General features: G+C 44.7%; 3 protein-coding genes across 5 annotated transcripts; all 3 read right to left on the bottom strand.

Annotated features, from left to right (window-relative positions):
* Positions 1-21: 21 nt before the first annotated feature.
* LOC139574574 (zinc finger protein ubi-d4-like) lies at positions 22-4,533 on the bottom strand. Of its 2 annotated transcripts, XM_071399297.1 has the most exons (10): positions 4,443-4,533; positions 3,670-3,830; positions 3,471-3,578; positions 3,145-3,338; positions 2,827-3,004; positions 2,620-2,754; positions 2,141-2,272; positions 1,706-1,818; positions 1,546-1,627; positions 22-1,232 (listed from the first exon to the last, which is right to left on the bottom strand). In XM_071399297.1, exons 1-10 carry the CDS (start codon positions 4,472-4,474, stop codon positions 1,144-1,146), a joined length of 1,224 nt encoding a protein of 407 aa, XP_071255398.1. In that variant the 5' UTR covers positions 4,475-4,533; the 3' UTR covers positions 22-1,143. The 2 variants fall into 2 exon arrangements, with proteins under 2 accessions (XP_071255398.1, XP_071255397.1); XM_071399296.1 differs by having other exon boundaries at positions 1,546-1,818.
* A 127-nt stretch (positions 4,534-4,660) lies between these two features.
* Positions 4,661-11,120, bottom strand: pola2 (polymerase (DNA directed), alpha 2). Of its 2 annotated transcripts, none has more exons than XM_071399291.1 (18): positions 10,983-11,120; positions 10,621-10,759; positions 10,378-10,502; positions 10,200-10,291; positions 9,986-10,043; positions 9,678-9,787; positions 7,866-8,065; positions 7,582-7,670; positions 7,239-7,454; positions 7,025-7,088; positions 6,737-6,861; positions 6,590-6,628; positions 6,399-6,472; positions 6,153-6,261; positions 5,895-6,001; positions 5,710-5,766; positions 5,215-5,341; positions 4,661-5,094 (listed from the first exon to the last, which is right to left on the bottom strand). In XM_071399291.1, exons 2-18 carry the CDS (start codon positions 10,700-10,702, stop codon positions 4,942-4,944), a joined length of 1,827 nt encoding a protein of 608 aa, XP_071255392.1. In that variant the 5' UTR covers positions 10,703-10,759; positions 10,983-11,120; the 3' UTR covers positions 4,661-4,941. The 2 variants fall into 2 exon arrangements, with proteins under 2 accessions (XP_071255392.1, XP_071255393.1); XM_071399292.1 differs by having other exon boundaries at positions 10,621-10,742; positions 10,983-11,070.
* An 85-nt stretch (positions 11,121-11,205) lies between these two features.
* top6bl (TOP6B like initiator of meiotic double strand breaks) lies at positions 11,206-16,378 on the bottom strand. Its single transcript, XM_071395247.1, has 13 exons — positions 16,178-16,378; positions 15,829-15,970; positions 15,677-15,730; positions 15,236-15,348; positions 14,887-15,026; positions 14,716-14,784; positions 14,394-14,589; positions 14,067-14,202; positions 13,386-13,538; positions 12,745-12,866; positions 12,193-12,303; positions 11,866-11,964; positions 11,206-11,392 (listed from the first exon to the last, which is right to left on the bottom strand). The coding sequence occupies exons 1-13, from the start codon at positions 16,196-16,198 to the stop codon at positions 11,333-11,335; spliced, it is 1,416 nt and encodes a 471-aa protein (XP_071251348.1). The 5' UTR covers positions 16,199-16,378; the 3' UTR covers positions 11,206-11,332.
* Positions 16,379-17,251: the final 873 nt, after the last annotated feature.

Below are 17,251 nucleotides of genomic sequence, written 5' to 3'. Positions count from 1 at the left end.
GTCCGCTTCCCTAAGAAACTGTTAGCAGATACATGGACATTTTAATAGGGCAAAAGCAGTTTCAATACAAAAAAAGTAAATAAAAATACATTATTTACCATAACAAATACTCTATGGAGATCATTAACATCACAAAAGAAGATAAATCAATGTCACTAAAAACAAATAGAAAAAGTCATACAGTACTGGAATTGAGTAATATGCCCCCCCCCATTGACGTTAATATATACCGGTACTTTACAAAATTCAACTAGAAAAAAAATCCCCTGCTCCATGGAATATCAAGTGATTATATAAAATGTAAAAAAAATAAAGTAAAGAATTGTGTGAGTGTGTGCAGTCGTACTCAAGTACAGGTGCAAGTCTGCATGCAATGTGCCTCGCTCATTGTGGCACAGATATGAACAGCTACATAAACCATAAAGATGATAGCTGACAAATGTTCAATAATGTTAGGTTTAAAATCAGACCGGCAGTAAGATGTGATTCAGTCACAATAGAATGACTATGGTTGCCTCCCAAAAGGCACCCTATTGGACCCTGGTCAAAAGAAGTGCACAGTAAAGCGAATAGGGTGTCATTTGGGACAACATACGGACCTTGGCACCAGAGGTTTCTTAAAATGTTTTGTCGTTGCAGAACCTTTGAGATAAATGTTTTTAAAACATCCAAAAGAAGTACACAGACAAAAGTCCACTATTAATATCCCTCAATGTGATAATATTTTGAAATCCTTAAATCCATACACATTTAAGAAGTAAAAATAGATAATTTGGCAACAAATTAAGCACACTGCCTGTCTTAGCAGTCCACACCATATAAAGGAGGGGGGGGGGGGTTGAGTTGGGGGAATAGTTAGCGTGAGAATCCTTTTTTTCTAATGTGGTCTCTGCAGAGTGTGTAACAGTCCAGGTGAGTTAACAGCCATGATAGAAGGAAAGACAGCAAGGGGTGGGGCTTGCCAACAGGGTGGTGGTGAGTGGACTCCCTCCTCTCCAGTCCCCAACCAGACCCTACCTCCTGGTCATTGAGGGGGTGTGGACCTGGGTGTGAGGGCTACTGTCGTTGTATAAGGTGGGGTTCCCTGGCTGAGGGCAGGGTGGGTTACTCAGGGGTGGCCCCAAAGACACTGATAACTAACCGCTATTCATCCTCTGTGGTGGGGCTCTGCTGCTTGTATATAGATGCCTTGTCCTTCAGCAGCGCCAGGCAAAGGTGACAACTCCAACTCCCTGGAAACAGACAGAGAGTGATTAATACAGGCAAACTCACCAGTACAACAGGCTTCATTGAAGTAAAAGAGGAGTTGTTGTTAAACTGACATACCTTCTGGGGGCTCAGTCATAGGAGGCTCAGTCATAGGAGGGTTGAGGCAGTACATGTGTTGTGGTTAGACTGACATACCTTCTGGGGGCTCAGTCATAGGAGGCTTGAGGCAGTACATGTGTTGTGGTTAGACTGACATACCTTCTGGGGGCTCAGTCATAGGAGGCTCAGTCATAGGAGGCTTGAGGCAGTACATGTGTTGTGGTTAGACTGACATACCTTCTGGGGGCTCAGTCATAGGAGGCTTGAGGCAGTACATGTGGTATCCTCGATCACAGTCATCACAGAACAGCAGCTGGTCCTGACAGACAGAAACAGTGTGTGTGAGGAGACAAAGAAAAGGAGAAGTATGAAAAGGCAGAGGTGGAGCAGGACTCACGTCGTTCTCTGAGGTACCACAGACGTTGCAGCACTTGCACTCGATACACTGCCAGCGGTACGTCTTCACAGCTGCCATCATCACATCTGTGAACTGCAGGCAGGACGGGTGACCTGAAGGGAGACAGTCACAGGTCTGTTCTCAATGACTTACCAACCTGGGTAAATAAAGGTTGAAATACATCCACAGAACACTGAAACAGAGCCAGACTAAGGAGTTATAGTGCAGCACTGCTAACATCAGTTCAGCTGTTTACATTAATGCATTTTGAAGATGCCAACTCCTGGCTGTGGCAGAAATAAATAATAGATTATTGTGGATTCTGTCACCATGGGCCTTCAGACAACTTAAGGTAAGGGTAATTCCACCCAAATATAGATTTTGCCTGAACTATCCCTTTAATGGAAATGTGGGACATTGGTGGGAGGTTCCTACCTGAGCGTCCGCAGTCTGAGCAGGACACCAGCTCCTCTGACTGGCCAGTCTTCTGGTTGTGGGCGGAGTCTCCCAGACAGAAGTCGCAATAGTCGTTGGGCAGGGCCAGACCGTTAGGGCCTTTCTTAGGAGCTGGGATAAGAGAGGAAACAGAGAACAATGAGAATGAAAGACAATACACTCAACCTGCCCTAGAACACCAACATCCCACTGAAACTACAGTAGAGAGACTAACTTTGTAATAGTTTGACTCGCTCTTGAGGTGTGCTTCATTTAGCTTTGGGTATGCACTTTTGGGACTATTCTATTGATTCCATTGTAGTAAATTAAGTAGTAAACTGTTAAGACATGCATTTGACTCAGGTCTGGTATCATGAGATAAGCAGGAGTGATTCTAGATCTATAATAGAAATGTGACCAGCTCTATAGTAGACTGTGACTCATGATTCTAGCTGCTATCATTCCAGACAGTGACTCACTCTTGTGCTCCTCAGGCTGGCGCCGGGGGGGAGGGGACTCTATCTCCTCTCTGTCCTCCCCCTCTTCTTCCGCCAGATGGGAGTGTGTGTAGTGGTAGCTCAGGCCCGGACGGTTCTTATAGCGCTTCCCACAGACTGCAAACACACACAGCATTATGGAGTAAGTCATCACACAACAGAATTTAGATTAAATAAATGTATACTCACTGTCACAGGCGTATGGTTTGTCCTGCTCCTCCAAGGCTGCAGCGGCTGCCTCCATTTTCTTCTTTCCATTTCCCACTCCACGACCCTTGGACTTGCCCTTCCCTCGTCTCTTCGGGGTCTCATCCTCAAAGTCCTCATCATCCAGATCATCCAGGTAGTCATCGTGGTCCAGCACCCTCTGAAAGCAGAGTTCAAGATAAGACAGGTGCACTGACAGAGCATTGGGAGCAACACAAACCTTTTTGTAAAGGGTATTAGGAATCTAGAGCCTCGTTTGTAAAATGTGCTTAAAAAAAAAAAACAGAGGTCCCATCTAACCTTACGGATGCGTCCAGAGGAGGTGTGGCTGGAGACTGTGGCGGCCACGGGTTCAGGTGTGGCTGGGTTCTCCTCCGGGGCACGGGGATCTGGCGGGCCCCTCCTCTCCAGTGGCTCCCCCTTCAGCAGGGCCTCCAGGCTGCTGCCGTCCACCGTTCCCACAACATCCCGTTTCAGACCCAGCTCCAGCTCCGCTACACACACACAGAGAGAGAGAGACCGAGAGGCTTATTCAAAACTGAGGAGGCAGAAGACTAACAGGCAGCACTACGCCCTCTGACATATAAAGAACAAATAATAAAAACCCATAGGATGAGGAATTGTACCTGATTTGATGGGTGGGAAGGCCAAACGGGGGTCCTCAGGAGGGTGGGACCGCCGTCTCTTCCTCCAGCGTCGAGACGGATAGCTATACAGCTGCCCAGGAGCCATGCCTGAACAAAACATATATAGATTAATAAATGTTTATCATTAAAGTGTGCTTTTGCGGGAGTGAATGTGTGTGCGCACGTCTTTGCTACAGACCTGCACTCCGGTGTCTCTTCTCCATCCAGATGTAGCAGTTGCTTTGAGCAACACCCGTCTGAGAGTCGATGAAAGGCATAAGGATGCTCCTCTCCGCACACAGACGAGCATTGTAGCTGTGGCACTGTTCCATAGCATCCTTATAGTACTGCTCCCCGAGCCTGAAACAAGAAAACACACTCATGCTAGACTAGAAATTATCATAGTCTTTATTCTAACCATTTCAAAACGAATAATTCTGTATAGTGGTACAGGACCCCCCCGTTCACTTTAATATTTCAGGATAACACCTGGCTACTATAGCGAACAATACAGAGACGGCAGGTAGACAATGAAGAACCGCAGACAGGCTGCGCTTCAATGGTTGGCAAGCTAGCTACGCTGGTCTCAGTGAAAGATGGGCCTATCTAGAAAGCCAGCTACGTAGCTACGTAGTTAACGTTAGGTGCAATTTATATTTACACCATAATCTTTGTAGACCGTTTATGAACTTCCGTCTTCTAATCCAACCAGCTACAATAAGTTAAAATGACAATCGTTTTCAATTGAAACGCTGTCTAACATAAGCTAGCTAAACTTGCTAGCTGGTTAGCAAGAGAAACAATAGCCATAGCTAGTTGGCTAGCTACATGTAGCCAACGCTTTGCTGTCAAGATTGGGCAAATAGTAATGTTCTACATAGTTTCCAATACATTGTAAACTCCTACGTCGGGACAAAAATCTCTTAACGTGTAAAATGCACCTACTCGTTTAAAAAATAAAGTACAACTTACACTTTCACAACACTATCTACGGCCGCCGCCATGTTTGCTCAGTGCAGTTGTCAAAATGTCCTCTGCGCCTGCGCGTGTAGCTGGGTTCAAGAAACGTTTTCACCTTATCAAAATAGAAGGGCCCCTTTTGAGCATTCTCATGTAAAAAATAACAAATTGCAGTGGAAAAATCATTGGTTGAACAATGGCAACTGAAAATAAATACAACAATAAGCAGATTGAGAAATAATTATTTATTGACAAGAATAGTGTGAGAATCAGAATGGATGACTGATAATCATTGAAGTGCCCAATATCATCATGTCTTTGGAAAACTCCACTAAAATAAGGAGTGATTCAGTAGAATACCAAACATATACAGGACTGAGCAAATTATCAAATTAAATTACAGTAAGCAGCTAGCTACATTAATAGTCGTTGTAGAATAGATACTTTTGTAATATGAAGAAGATGAGAGAGATAGGGACAGAAATCAATCTTCAGTCAGTCTTCAATCAGATTAGATCTTGACCACTTGGCCGGCCACACAGGGACTGACTCTCTTCCCATCTATCGATGGGGCGCTCCTCTGGATGAGCAGCCTGCCGTAAGTCCCTCCCACCTGGCCCTTGGTCAGGCGTCCAGGATTGACACACACGCAGCCAATCACATCCTGTGAAAAAAAAAAGAAGTTTTTTTTAAGCTTCATTGTAAATATGTGTGTGTGAGAGAGAGCGAGAAAGATAGAAAGAGAGAGAGTGTTTCCACTGTGTGAACCAGCTATGTTGTTCACCTTGATGAAGAAGCGTAGCTCGGAGGGGACGATGAGCACATCGGGACTGAGGGGCATCTGGCCGTAACCCTGGAACTTCTCATAGTCCATGTTCACCTCCTCCACAGGCGGGTACAAGGGGTAGTAGCTATATATTGCACACAGAACAGGGAAGAAATTAATTATTCTTGCCCTCAAACGAGTCCAAGAACAATAGCCAGAAAGTGAAATAATTACTGTGTGGACACAGGATAGTAGTGTGTGGAATCTATGCCCTTTAAGCTAAACACTCCCCCCATTATTTTGGCCATGTGATGTTACCTACAATTCAGCTTTATCTCCTAATGTGTAACGTTTGATATTTTTTAACACAATGGAAATAAGTTATTTGTGTTATCCTAGACAAAACATGTTATGCATTGTATCCACATTTGTGGTTGTATTGTGTTCTTAAATTGTAAAAAAATAATTCAATCAATCAATCCCTTAGACCCCTCTGTCCCTGCGCTCACTCACTTTCTCTGGGTCAGCATATGCTTCAAGATGCGTGAGAATCTGTCCGAGCCAGAGGCACTGAAACACAGAACAGTATCACCTCATAAACACTTTGATCGAAGGATCAGTCATGTTAAGCAACATACATCTGTGAACACCAACGAGATACAATGTAGAGGTTTGGAACCGAACACACATGCACTCACCAGCTGATTTCCTCTGCTCCCATGTGGAAAAGGATGTCTGTAGAGGTCAGGCCAAAGGTCACGCCATCGATGAGCAGGGTGCAGGGGTCAGGCACCAGGGTCACACGCTGAAGAGCCAATGGAAAAAAAACAAATGTAACGTTGAAGTAAAGCATACTGTTTTTCTATGACCGAATACTTTTTGTATGATAAAACATTCTATTTTCTGAGTGACAGCAGGTGTCTCAGTTCTGAATGACATCACGTGGGCCATTTCACCTTTGCGTCATCCTTGCTGAGGTCCGGCAGGATGAAAGGGGGTTGTGGGTAAATGAAGTGATGGTGGACATCTCTCTGGGAGGGAACAAATACCAACCGACATCCAACTCTGAGGAGGAAGCAGAACTGTGTTTACAACAGCAAGGGAAGAGTTTGAGCTAATGTGGTTGGTATGTAGGGGGTCAAATGAAGCAGTGTGGGTGTAGTAACAGTGTAGTAAATAGGTAAATATATAGTCATATTTACCCTTTGGTGCCTTCCACAATGCTTCCCACACATCTGGAGAAGATGGCATCAAACGTTTCCGTCACCAGAGATTTCTGTCACACACAAAGAAAGAAAAAACAATCAACTTCTGATATAAAATGCAAGTCAACATCCTAGATATTGAAAAATAACTTGAGTCAGTAGCCAAGACAGAGAGAATGAAAAGGTACCTCTATCTGCTCATGTTTGGAGTCCACAAAGGGTCCCAGCTGTGGGTTAGAGAGGAGATGTGAGGGACAAACTTCAGCCAAAGAGCAAAAAAGTGTGTCAATGAGTGAGTGAGTGTGACCTCGTGAAAACATGTCAATTCTACTGACCAGTATGCAAACGTCAGGGCGGTCCCTGGCGATGACGTTGATGAGGTCCACCAGGGGGTCAAAGGTCAGGCCGTCAGAGGGGGTGTAGGGACCACAGGCCACCATCACCATCAGCTGCTCTGGAACTGTGGGAAAGCAGGGACGTTAGGGAGGGGGGTCTAAGAGAGCTGTCAGAGGGGGTGTAGGGGCCACAGGCCACCACTACAATCAGCTGCTCTGATACTGTGTTAGAGCAGGGACGTTAGGGTGTTTAAGTGTGTGTGGTGCATACTCAGTTCCCTTCCTTACCATCAGGAATGTCCATGTCCACTTCCTGTTTGATGGGAGTAGAGTAGAATGGGAGAGGGACACCCTAAGAGATTGAAAATATCAAACAATTAAACAAGAACTTAGAAGTCATAGTGGTCAGCTTGAGAATCTCCAACAGAGCTTTTAGTCCTGGAATGGGCTTGATCAGGATCCAGGAAATTAAACAAAGGTGTTTTAGAAGAATCCCACTGACCTCAAAGAGTTTAGATGCCACAAACTTCCTCCCTGAGGTATTCATCCCCTCCATGACGACCACCTGTCCAGGGAAGAGTGAGTATTCTCTGAGTTCAGACAGGTCTACTGGCACCTGCCGCCCACCCTGATCAGGCCCTGCCTCCAACAGCACTGATTGAGAGTTAAGCTTCCCATTACTGTCACAGCACACCTGTCCCAGTACAGTCACACTGTCCTACAGACAGAGAGAGAGAAGAGAAATTAACACACATCCCCACACACAGCAGTGAAAGTAACAGGGGGAACAGGAGGGAACATACTGTGTGAGAGTGAATGGTAGGCAGTGAGCTGCCTGTAAGTACCTGAGCAGGAAGAGACACAGGGGAGAACTCTTCTATGTTGAAGTTTGTCCTCAGTTCCTCTCCCAGCTCCTCAATCTTCTCGGTCAACACTGGCAAAGACAAAAGACAACATTCACGTCGGCACATAAAAATATTCAATAGAAAGTCCAAAAACAACACTACTGATCTAACAGTCAAGATGAATGAAGGATGAGGAATAAGGAAGTAGTTGTGTAATCACAATCCTACTATAATCCAATAAAGATGTTTAAAATAACTATCGCAGTTGTAGTTTGGTTCCCTACCGTTGCGGACGTCCCTCAGCCTTTGGAACATGTACTTGTAGTTGTTAATCAGAGAGTCCTCTGATCCCTCTAGGAGCTCCAGCTGAACCCCATTCATCTGCCCTTTCCTCCCCGCCCAACGTGTGCCCTGGATGGCCCCAAATGTAGACACCACCTCCCCCCGACCTCCACGCTGACTGTACTTCTGAGAAGGGGTCGCACTGCAGAGAGGAGGAGGACACATTTGGGGATAAGGCAAGGGTGAGTGTGTGTGTATTCACAGATGATTGTAGCGGTGTATCCATGTACACTACATGACCAAAAGTATGTGGACACCTGCTCGTCAAACATCTCATTCCAAAGTCACAGGCAATAATATGGAGTTTGTCCCCCCTTTGCTGCTATAACAGCCTCCACTCTTCTGGGAAGGCTTTCCACTAGATGTTGGAACATTGCTGCGGGGGCTTGCTTCCATTCAGCCACAAGAGCATTAGTGAGGTCGGGCACTGATGTTGGGCGATTAGGCCTGGCTCGCAGTCGGCGTTCCAATTCTTCCCAAAGGTGTTCGATGGGGTTGAGGTCAGGGCTTTGTGCAGGCCAGTCAAGTTCTTCCACAATGACCCCAACAAACCATTTCTGTATGGGGTTGAGGTCAGGGCTTTGTGCAGGCCAGTCAAGTTCTTCCACAATGACCCCAACAAACCATTTCTGTATGGACCTCTTTGTGCACGGGGGCATTGTCATGCTGAAAAAGGAAAGGGCTTCCCCAAACTGTTGCCACAAGGTTGGAAGCACAGAATCGTTTAGAATGTCATTGTATGCTGTAGCGTTAAGATTTCTCCTCACTGGAACTAAGGGACGGCGCCAGAACCATGAAAAACAGCCCCAGACCATTATTCCTCCTCCACTAAACTTTACAGTTGGCACTATGCATTGGGCCAGGCAGCATTCTCCTGGCATTCGCAAAACCCTTCAGACTGCCAGATGGTGAAGCGTGATTCATCACTCCAGAGAGCGCGTTTCCACTGCTCCAGAGTCCAATGGTGGCGAGCTTTACACCACTCGAGCAGAAGCTTGGCATTGCGCATAGTGATCTTAGGCCTGTGCGCGGCTGCTCAGCCATGGAAACCCATTTCAGGAATTTCCAGACGGGAAAAAATAAGAAACCTGCACACTGCTCTTGATAGTATCACTGCTCTTTAATAAGCTTTACTTATCGCCTCACGTAAAGCTTATTAAAGAGCAGTGATACTATCAAGAGCAGTGTGCAGGTTTCTTATTTTTTCTCATTTTATTCAACTGTTACCATGCACCTGCAAAAAAGACAGCTCAGATGTGCGTGTGCCTTTTGAATTATGAATATCGAGACAAACAGTTATTGTGCTTAAGTTGCTTCCAGAGGCAGTTTGGAACGCGGTAGTGAGTGTTGCAACCGAGGACAGACCATTTTTACGCGCCACACACTTCAGCACTCACAAGGTCCCGTTCTGTGAGCTTGTGTGCCTACTACTTCGCGGCTGAGCCGTTGCTGCTCCTAGACATTTCCACTTCACAATAACAGCGCTTACAGTTGACTGGGGCAACCCTAGCAGGGCAAAATTTGTACGAACGGACTTGTTGGAAAGGTGGCATCCTATGACAGTGCCACTTTGAAAGTAAGAGCTTCAGTGGGGGCATTCTACTGCCAATGTTTGTCTATGGAGATTGTATGGCTGTGTGCTCGATTGTTTTACACCTGTCAGCAACGGGTGTGGCTGATATAGCAGAATCCACTAATTTGAAGGGATGTCCACAGTTTTGTATATATAGTGTATGTAGTTGTGTGTGGTGTACCTGGGGGAGAAGCTGGCTGAGCACAGCAGCAGGCCAGGGCTGGCTATAAGAGCTGCACTCCTCTTAGACTGGGGGTGTTCTGGGGTGGTCAGGGCACGCTTCTGAGAACCCTAAAAATACACAGAGCAGAGGTAATGCTTTGTACAACACATATCAACAGACAGACACCTCACTGAAAGTAACATTTGCAGAGACATGCACTCAACAGACAGTTTATTAGGCACACCACTGGAGGTGAAGGGGATGTCCAACCCGTTACTAGATGGATGTACTTAATAAACTGTCCAGTGAGTGTATGTGTAAAATACCTTAGCTGGGGTGGAATAGGAGTCCAGAAGACTCTCCTCTTCTTCTTCTGCTTTGATTCTGGAAAGGCAAAGTTAAAGGACAGCACCAGATAAAGTCCTGTATTGTTCAAACTGTCTAACATATAAACACACACTGGAATATTTCTTCAGCAATCCTAAGCGAAACATTTAACACTGAGATAGAGATTGTGTGTGTATAAACTGTAGAGGATACAGGTCATGCAGCGAGTTGATATCCCTGGTTCTGTTGTGTGATTCCTCTCGCTTTGCGATGGCCGGCTTGGCCTTGTATTTCTTGTTTAGAACCTGCAGCAGCCCAAGATCAGACATGCAACAATGAACACCAAGCGAGTGTGTGAGAGTGAGAAAGGGGTCATGTGTCTTTCTCCCACCTCATGCTCAAACTGATCCAGTGTGTTCAAACTGAGTTTCAATCCTCCCTTGGTGGTGCTGAAAGCCACCCACTCCAGAACTATCTCATCCCCCTGCAACCTGTTGCACAGACACTGCTCCAACACTGGAAAATAAGTAGAAATTATGCCAAGATCACTGATCATTTGGCTAACAAAACATTAGCAAAGCAAGTTTGTTTGCTTAATGGGATAAGACCGAGGGAAGAAGAAAATTGCACTTACTCTTGTCCAATATGTCGTCTCCACAAACAATGTCGAAAATGTTCAGCTCCGATTCGATTCGATCTGCATTTACTAATGCCATTGTTTTACAAATTAACTGAGCCAATTTACGTGTGGAATATCTGATAAGGAAAAAAAACTACAAATAAAACAAGATAAATCAGCCAACTGCTGCCAAGAACAATGTTGTGATAGTTAAAAAGCCTGCTAACTAGCCATTTTCACAGCCTTGCTACCACTTCAGACATCATTATGATTCCCAAATACGTGAACCAACTAAACGTTGACTAGCTAACAAGTTATACGACAACCAACAATAACTTGATTAATAATAACAATAGCAGTCGGGAAACTACCATTACCTTTCCGTACACTTCTCATCGATTTTGCCGCGAAAATTCGTCGCAGATGTTGGCGGCCGGATTAGACGTCACAGATCAAACCCTAGAGCTACAAAACGATGCGCTAGGTGTATTTGCCAAGCTGCACTGCCATCTACTGTTTATTTTGATAGTGACGCTTAATGTTTAAATCCATAAAATACATGAATACAGAGAAAAAAATTATGTCTCGCTGTGTCTTCCAGTTTTAATTTACATTCATATCATAGAAACATACATATTTATATCGCACTTAATAAATATCACAATATATAATACAAAACAAATACAATGAATTGACTGTTATGATACAAGAGCACGAAACAGCATGTTCAGATTTCATTCCCACTTGCAAAGTTCTTGGAAGGTCTGCTGCAGGTGAGTGTGTCCGCCTAAGGAACACAGTGGTAAACACAGGACTAGTAAATCATATGCTCACATACCCTAGCCACGGCTACAAGGGTATTTATAATACTGAACTCAAGTCCAGCACAATCTAGAACATTTCAAAGCAGTAACACAACCATAGTGTTAGACTTGGCCACTTATCATAACACAATATATCATATTATACATTGTTTACATGGCATAATTTATTAGTGGACATCCACAAATACTGTATCATAAGTGGCATGCCTGGATTTCAACCTTTATTTAAAGCTTTTTCATCACTGTCCCCTTTTCTTTGTATGTCAGATGGTCCAGCACCATCCTCAGACAATTGCTTTATTTTTTGGTGTAATTCAAATTTCTGGATAAGGCTTAAAATACAGGATAAAATCTTGCCATGTCACATGATTGTGCAAAACACAGGGCCCTAGTATAATACACTGGACTCAACACCCTGGATTCACATCCCACTGACCTGTCCCCAGTAACACCTGCCACTAGGCACTACACGGCCAGCTGTGACTCTCTGTAGAGACTCATGGAGAGAGGCTGACAGCTCATAGGTGTCCTGCACCTAAAACACACACACACACACACACACACACACACACACACACACACACACACACACACACACACACACACACACACACACACACACACACACACACACACACACACACACACACACACACACACACACACACACACACTGAGTCACCAGTCATATACTGTGAAATCGATCAAAATGTATTGTTTAGGCTCTTTCACAGTACAGTAATTGCAGTAGTTATGTAGCTACCATCATGCGGTCCAGACAGGCAGCTCTGAACTCTATGTTGGTGCTGCTGCTCACCACACAGCCTATAGATCTCAGCATCACCCCCAGGGCAGAGCACATCTTCTCCTGAGCCTGACAGACCAACAGACAGGCAGGCAGGCAGATCGACAGACAGGAAGACCGACCGAGAGACAGGCAGACCAACAGGCAGGCCGACACACAGAGACAGACATATCGACAGAGAGACAGACAGACAGGTAAGCAGATACTGACAGACACACAGAGAGAAAACCAGACAGAGACAGACAGGCAAGAGAGACAGACAGACAGAGAGACATGCAGAGAGACAGAAAATCGTCCAAACATGTACATAGGTTTGGGAAATGCCATACATATAATGATTAGAAGAGAATCTCTGATAGTGAATTTTGTGCAATGTGTATAGTCAGAGTACATAGTGCTTTACCCTGTGTATGTGTATGTGTGTGTGTGTGTGTGTGTGTGTGTGTATGTGTGTGTGCCTGCGTAGGTAAGTCAGTGAGTGTGTATAGACTTTAAGTACAGAGCACTTGCCTGGTCTCTCAGCTGCTGGTCTTTCAGCATGCTCTGCAGCAGTGTGTTCAGGGCTGCTGTCACCGCCTCCCTGTTGTACCTCAACACATCCTCCAGGTGGAGCTCTAACAGCTCCTCGCTGGCTGCAGGAAGACATGAAACTTTCAGCCAAACCACTGTGATGAGATGAGAGACAATGTAAATTGATATTTCAATGTCACCCTGGAGTGAACCACAATTGCTTCGAATGTCAGAATGCACAATTAAAATAACAATGAGGTCACTGAATTGGTCTTCTAAAGAAAGGGTGCTGACAGGTAAGCATGTGGTTTATGGGTAATCACAAATATGCCACTTCAACGGTTTTGTTCTTTTGATTACTTATAACATCAGAACACTATAATGCAACATTGGGTTTTAAATTTAAACTCCACTCCAATCATTTAAACTAAGAGACAAACAGGAGTTTGACTGTGGTCTGCTTTCTACCTCCTGAGCACAGTGAGCTGTAACTTTAACTGTCTGTTAAATCATATTGAGTTGACACTGAGTGAAACAAGCCTGTGGTAAGACATAAACTAATTTTCTCCTTGAGTGAACCACAGCTTTATCAGTCAGGGTACTTAAAGCAGCGCTTTTGTTTGTTGAGGTTATTTCCTCACCCATGAAGTCAGAGAGCTGGGAGTGGAAGGGGTCACTGTGCTGGAGGAACAGGAACAGAGAGAGGTTCTGATCCACAGCGGGGATCCCTTCTTGCTCAGTTTCCTGACACTGTGCTCTGTCTATAGTGTACACAGTGTCACTGCAGAGTGAATCTGTTGAGAGGTGGTAGCAAAGTAATGTTAATGTAAGACAGTGTTGAAAGAATGGCTGTTTGGAATTAGCAGATGGATTGTTAGCGTCATCACACAGTAAATGAGTTTGTCAGCAAGGCCCTAGTCTGAACATAATAATGCATACATAACAAGCTGTGTTCAGTGGACTGGATGTCATTTCTAAATATTTAGGTCATGCTGATGATAATAATAGGCAACATGCACTGAACACATCTTTGCATAGTCACGCCTATTCAATGCTAAATTATGGAAATGTAGTTCATGCCCCATATAGTCATTGGTGAATACAAATACTGAACAGTATTAGCAAAACAATTGTCCAAACCTGACTCAATCCCTCACTGCAAGGAGTAGGTATTTAACCTGTGTATCAGGACATGTTTTACATTGTTTCTATGTTATAACAATATGCTTAGATAAAATATATATTTATATAAAACACTTTATCATCACTAGATAAACAAATCAAATGTGATATATTATTTAATATTTTGCTCATCGCAGTACCTGAGGTGGTGGAGTGTGTTGGGGTACAGGTAAGCCCAGAGAGACCCAGCCCCTCCAGGGCCAGACAGGCAGGCAGCTGCTGTAGGAAGGCTGAGGGCCCCAGCAGGGGAAGGTTACTGGGGCTGTACAGCAGCACGTACCACTGGGGTTAAAGACTGATGGTTCAGTAGGAATAAGGGTCTACTGTCACTACTCAGACATCTTTCAAACGGCCTTATCTAAACAACTAGCCCCCAAGGCAAGGGGATATGAATATATAACACACAAGACATAACACAGGAATGAGAGTGAAGGTGTGTGTGTGTGTGTGTGATAGATAAAGGATATCTGTATGTGTGTGACTCTGGTTGCCAGGTTAGGGTACTGCAGCACACAGGGGGTGAGAACAGTGACTGGTAGGAGGTGCAGCTCCCCATACAGGCCTCTCTCCATGGCCTCAGGTGGGATAAGTAGAGGTAACCCACCTCCTAATACAGGGTGGACTCGCTGGCACCACAGGCCTGCTCCTACTGACATGGGAGGCCTGCAGGACCAACACACAGACACACACACCACACGCACATAATTACAATATGATGTACTGTGAATAAAAGAGGTCAACTGTTTCTCCAACCTATACGATGACAAGAGACATGGGAGTAATGCTGACTGCGTGATAGAAGAAGCAACGTCCATGATCACAGTCTGGTCCTTCAGGGTGAGTCTCTCTGCCTTCCCACTAAGAAAAACCAGAGTAAAACACATGAATAACATAATATTATTCCACAATACACACACATGAAATATATTCAGTGGCAGTAATAATAGAATGAGAATATACCTAAAAATTCTCTGGTATGTTTCTCCTTCCAATTTCAATTTGAGGTGAATTTTCACCCCTGCGTTAGTCAGGCTCAGTTTGTGCAAGAAGCCCTCTGTGTGTGACCACACCTTACACCTGTCCAGTTTCACCTCACTGATCTGGAGAATAAAGGACACATACCCCACTCAAGTGTTACACCTTTCCATTGAGTTACTTTAGTTTGCCCACTGTGCTCTGTGTGGTGGCTAAAATTAAAATTGTGCAGTACACTATTTTGTGGAGATACTCTCTTGTCTATTCTCAACTGACTTGCTGACCAACAGGGTGTACGTGTGGCTAAGCCTGGTGGGTACTGTAGTTCACCCACCTGGAAGGACAGAAGGAAGTGGAGAGGGCCGTAGATTTCGGTAAAGGCACACAGTTCCTCTGGGTCAGGGGCAGGGCAGGGGGAGGCAGAGGGGCCCAGTCTCTGCCAGAACTCTAACACAATCCATTAGAGAGGAACATAAACACAGGAACTCAGTTGGGAAAAAGACAGAAAGCCAAGACACATTAAAGGGCATGACTTCGCACATATACTAAAGAGCCTATGCACAAAGCTGTGGGCACAGTTGTGAGTTGATTGTGTGTGTGTGTGTGTGTGTGTGTGTGTGTGTGTGTGTGTGTGTGTGTGTGTGTGTGTGTGTGTGTGTGTGTGTGTGTGACCCTAAGTCAACACAAAACAGGACCAACTTACCTCAACCTTCTGTGTACTACAAGTACTACCATGTGTCTAAATTATTCCTACCCTTCGTAGTTCAGAACCCACCTTGTTGGATTTCTTCCACTGTGACTCCTGAGCACCAGGGTCCTGCAACTGCAACTGTACAAATAACACATTAGCTAGACCCACGGCTAGTCTAACCTCATGTTTTTTTCATGATTTATAAAAGTTTCTAGGTAATTCAGACCTGTCCATACCTGTGCAGTTGACCACCTGGCCGCTGGGTGGCAGGCCGGGCGCGGCCCACAACAGGACCAGTAGTCCCCCTCCATCTACGACTAAGGACTTTTCTAGCCGTTCTCTCCCCCAACGGGCAAGTAACATCAGTGATCGTAAAACCTAACACAAAACAAACTATTATTTGGGATAAGTAAACTCAAAAACACATTGTGATAGCTGAAGAAAATAACACATCTTCCCGTACTAGAGGTTGGTTGTGTGGCGGTAGCTAGCTAGCTAGCCGCATGGAAGTGAAAACTGTGGCTAGCTAGCTAGACAAGAGAAAGCTGTCAATTTCGGTTTATCTTTATATTTAAAAAAATTCACCTGTTGTATATGTTTCATCATCTTCACTGAGAGTTCCCGTCCCTAGCAGAGATGAGACAGGTGTGGTCAAATGTGTCAAAGAGGTTCGGTGAATGCGGCTTGACAGACTTCAAAACATTTGCACCGCGCCTTTGATCCTTTCGGATTGAAATCTCGCGCCACAAATGGATGCGCTTCGGTTTGAGGCACGTGCAAGGCACATCTTGCTGTCCCGCAGCCGGTTATCTCATACTGCAATATTTTCAAATGACAAATCCCGAGTTTATTTAAAACAAGAATAGTTTAATTCAGTATATGACACATTGTGTTCAGGGGTGGTTTCATCCATTTTAAAAATCAGCCCTATCATTTGTGTGGGTCATCAAAGGGTCAAGGGACAATAACATGCTTTTAAATTAGTATATGAAAATGCACGCTTACTCCGTGACAACCATGGACACCTACATGACTCACTGCCAGACATTTGGGTAAAACTTAATATACTACCGAAGGGTGATTTGCTTTCAATATAGGCCAACTCTTGCAACTATGGTCTGTCCATGTGTATTGTGTAGTCTAATTACTCCTCTCTCTTTTCCATCCTTAACTGCTTCTCTCCTTTACTCCCTGCAGAATACCTCTGTGGGTGGCACCACTGCTCCGTGCTGCTTCACGCCCTAGGAGTGACCACGCACGGCGAAAAAAGGCCTACAAATGTATTCAGCGGAAACTGGTGAGGGAGATGCTGATCGTATCAGCATTAATTGTGTGTATTTGTATTTATTATGGAGTGTGCCCTCAGGCCACTACTCTACTACCACACATCTATAACCCAAAATCTATGTGTACATGTGTGACCACGCACAACGAATTGCTACCACTGTATAATTAAAGGTATTATCTAAGTGAATTTCAGTAAAGTTTTCTGAGATTCTTGATTGTTTTTGTTGTTTTACTTGGAAGTTTATAAGACGTAGACATGCCAGTGATATTGATGTTTGAGCTGATAGCACAGGGTGAGCTGCACACAGTGGACTTCCTACAAGGGCAAACCACCTCAGTGCTAACAGTATGACTCAAGTTCAGGTTCACTGG

Source organism: Salvelinus alpinus, chromosome 4 (genome assembly GCF_045679555.1).
Source record: "Salvelinus alpinus chromosome 4, SLU_Salpinus.1, whole genome shotgun sequence".
NCBI lineage: Eukaryota > Metazoa > Chordata > Actinopteri > Salmoniformes > Salmonidae > Salvelinus > Salvelinus alpinus.
Note: the sequence above shows the minus strand (reverse complement) of the source record. Positions and strands in the feature narration are given on the sequence as shown.

What these genes read in the sequence shown, in the direction of transcription:
- LOC139574574 (XM_071399296.1), bottom strand. Translation starts at nt 4,474, where the DNA reads ATGGCGGCGGCCGTAGATAGTGTTGTGAAAGT. An exon ending in CCTCTGGACGCATCCGTAAG is followed by an intron (nt 3,005 to 3,144) that starts GTTAGATGGGAC and finishes CTCTGCTTTCAG; the next exon opens with AGGGTGCTGGACCACGATGA. An exon ending in TATGACTGAGCCCCCAGAAG is followed by an intron (nt 1,233 to 1,545) that starts GTATGTCAGTCT and finishes GTCTGTTTCCAG; the next exon opens with GGAGTTGGAGTTGTCACCTT.
- pola2 (XM_071399291.1), bottom strand. Translation starts at nt 10,702, where the DNA reads ATGGCATTAGTAAATGCAGATCGAATCGAATCGGAGCTGAACATTTTC. An exon ending in ATCAACTCGCTGCATGACCT is followed by an intron (nt 10,044 to 10,199) that starts GTATCCTCTACA and finishes TTGCCTTTCCAG; the next exon opens with AATCAAAGCAGAAGAAGAAG. An exon ending in ATTGTGGAAGGCACCAAAGG is followed by an intron (nt 6,262 to 6,398) that starts GTAAATATGACT and finishes CTTCCTCCTCAG; the next exon opens with AGTTGGATGTCGGTTGGTAT.
- top6bl (XM_071395247.1), bottom strand. Translation starts at nt 16,198, where the DNA reads ATGATGAAACATATACAACAG. An exon ending in TGATGAAACATATACAACAG is followed by an intron (nt 15,971 to 16,177) that starts GTGAATTTTTTT and finishes GTTTTGTGTTAG; the next exon opens with GTTTTACGATCACTGATGTT. An exon ending in ACATACCAGAGAATTTTTAG is followed by an intron (nt 14,785 to 14,886) that starts GTATATTCTCAT and finishes GGTTTTTCTTAG; the next exon opens with TGGGAAGGCAGAGAGACTCA.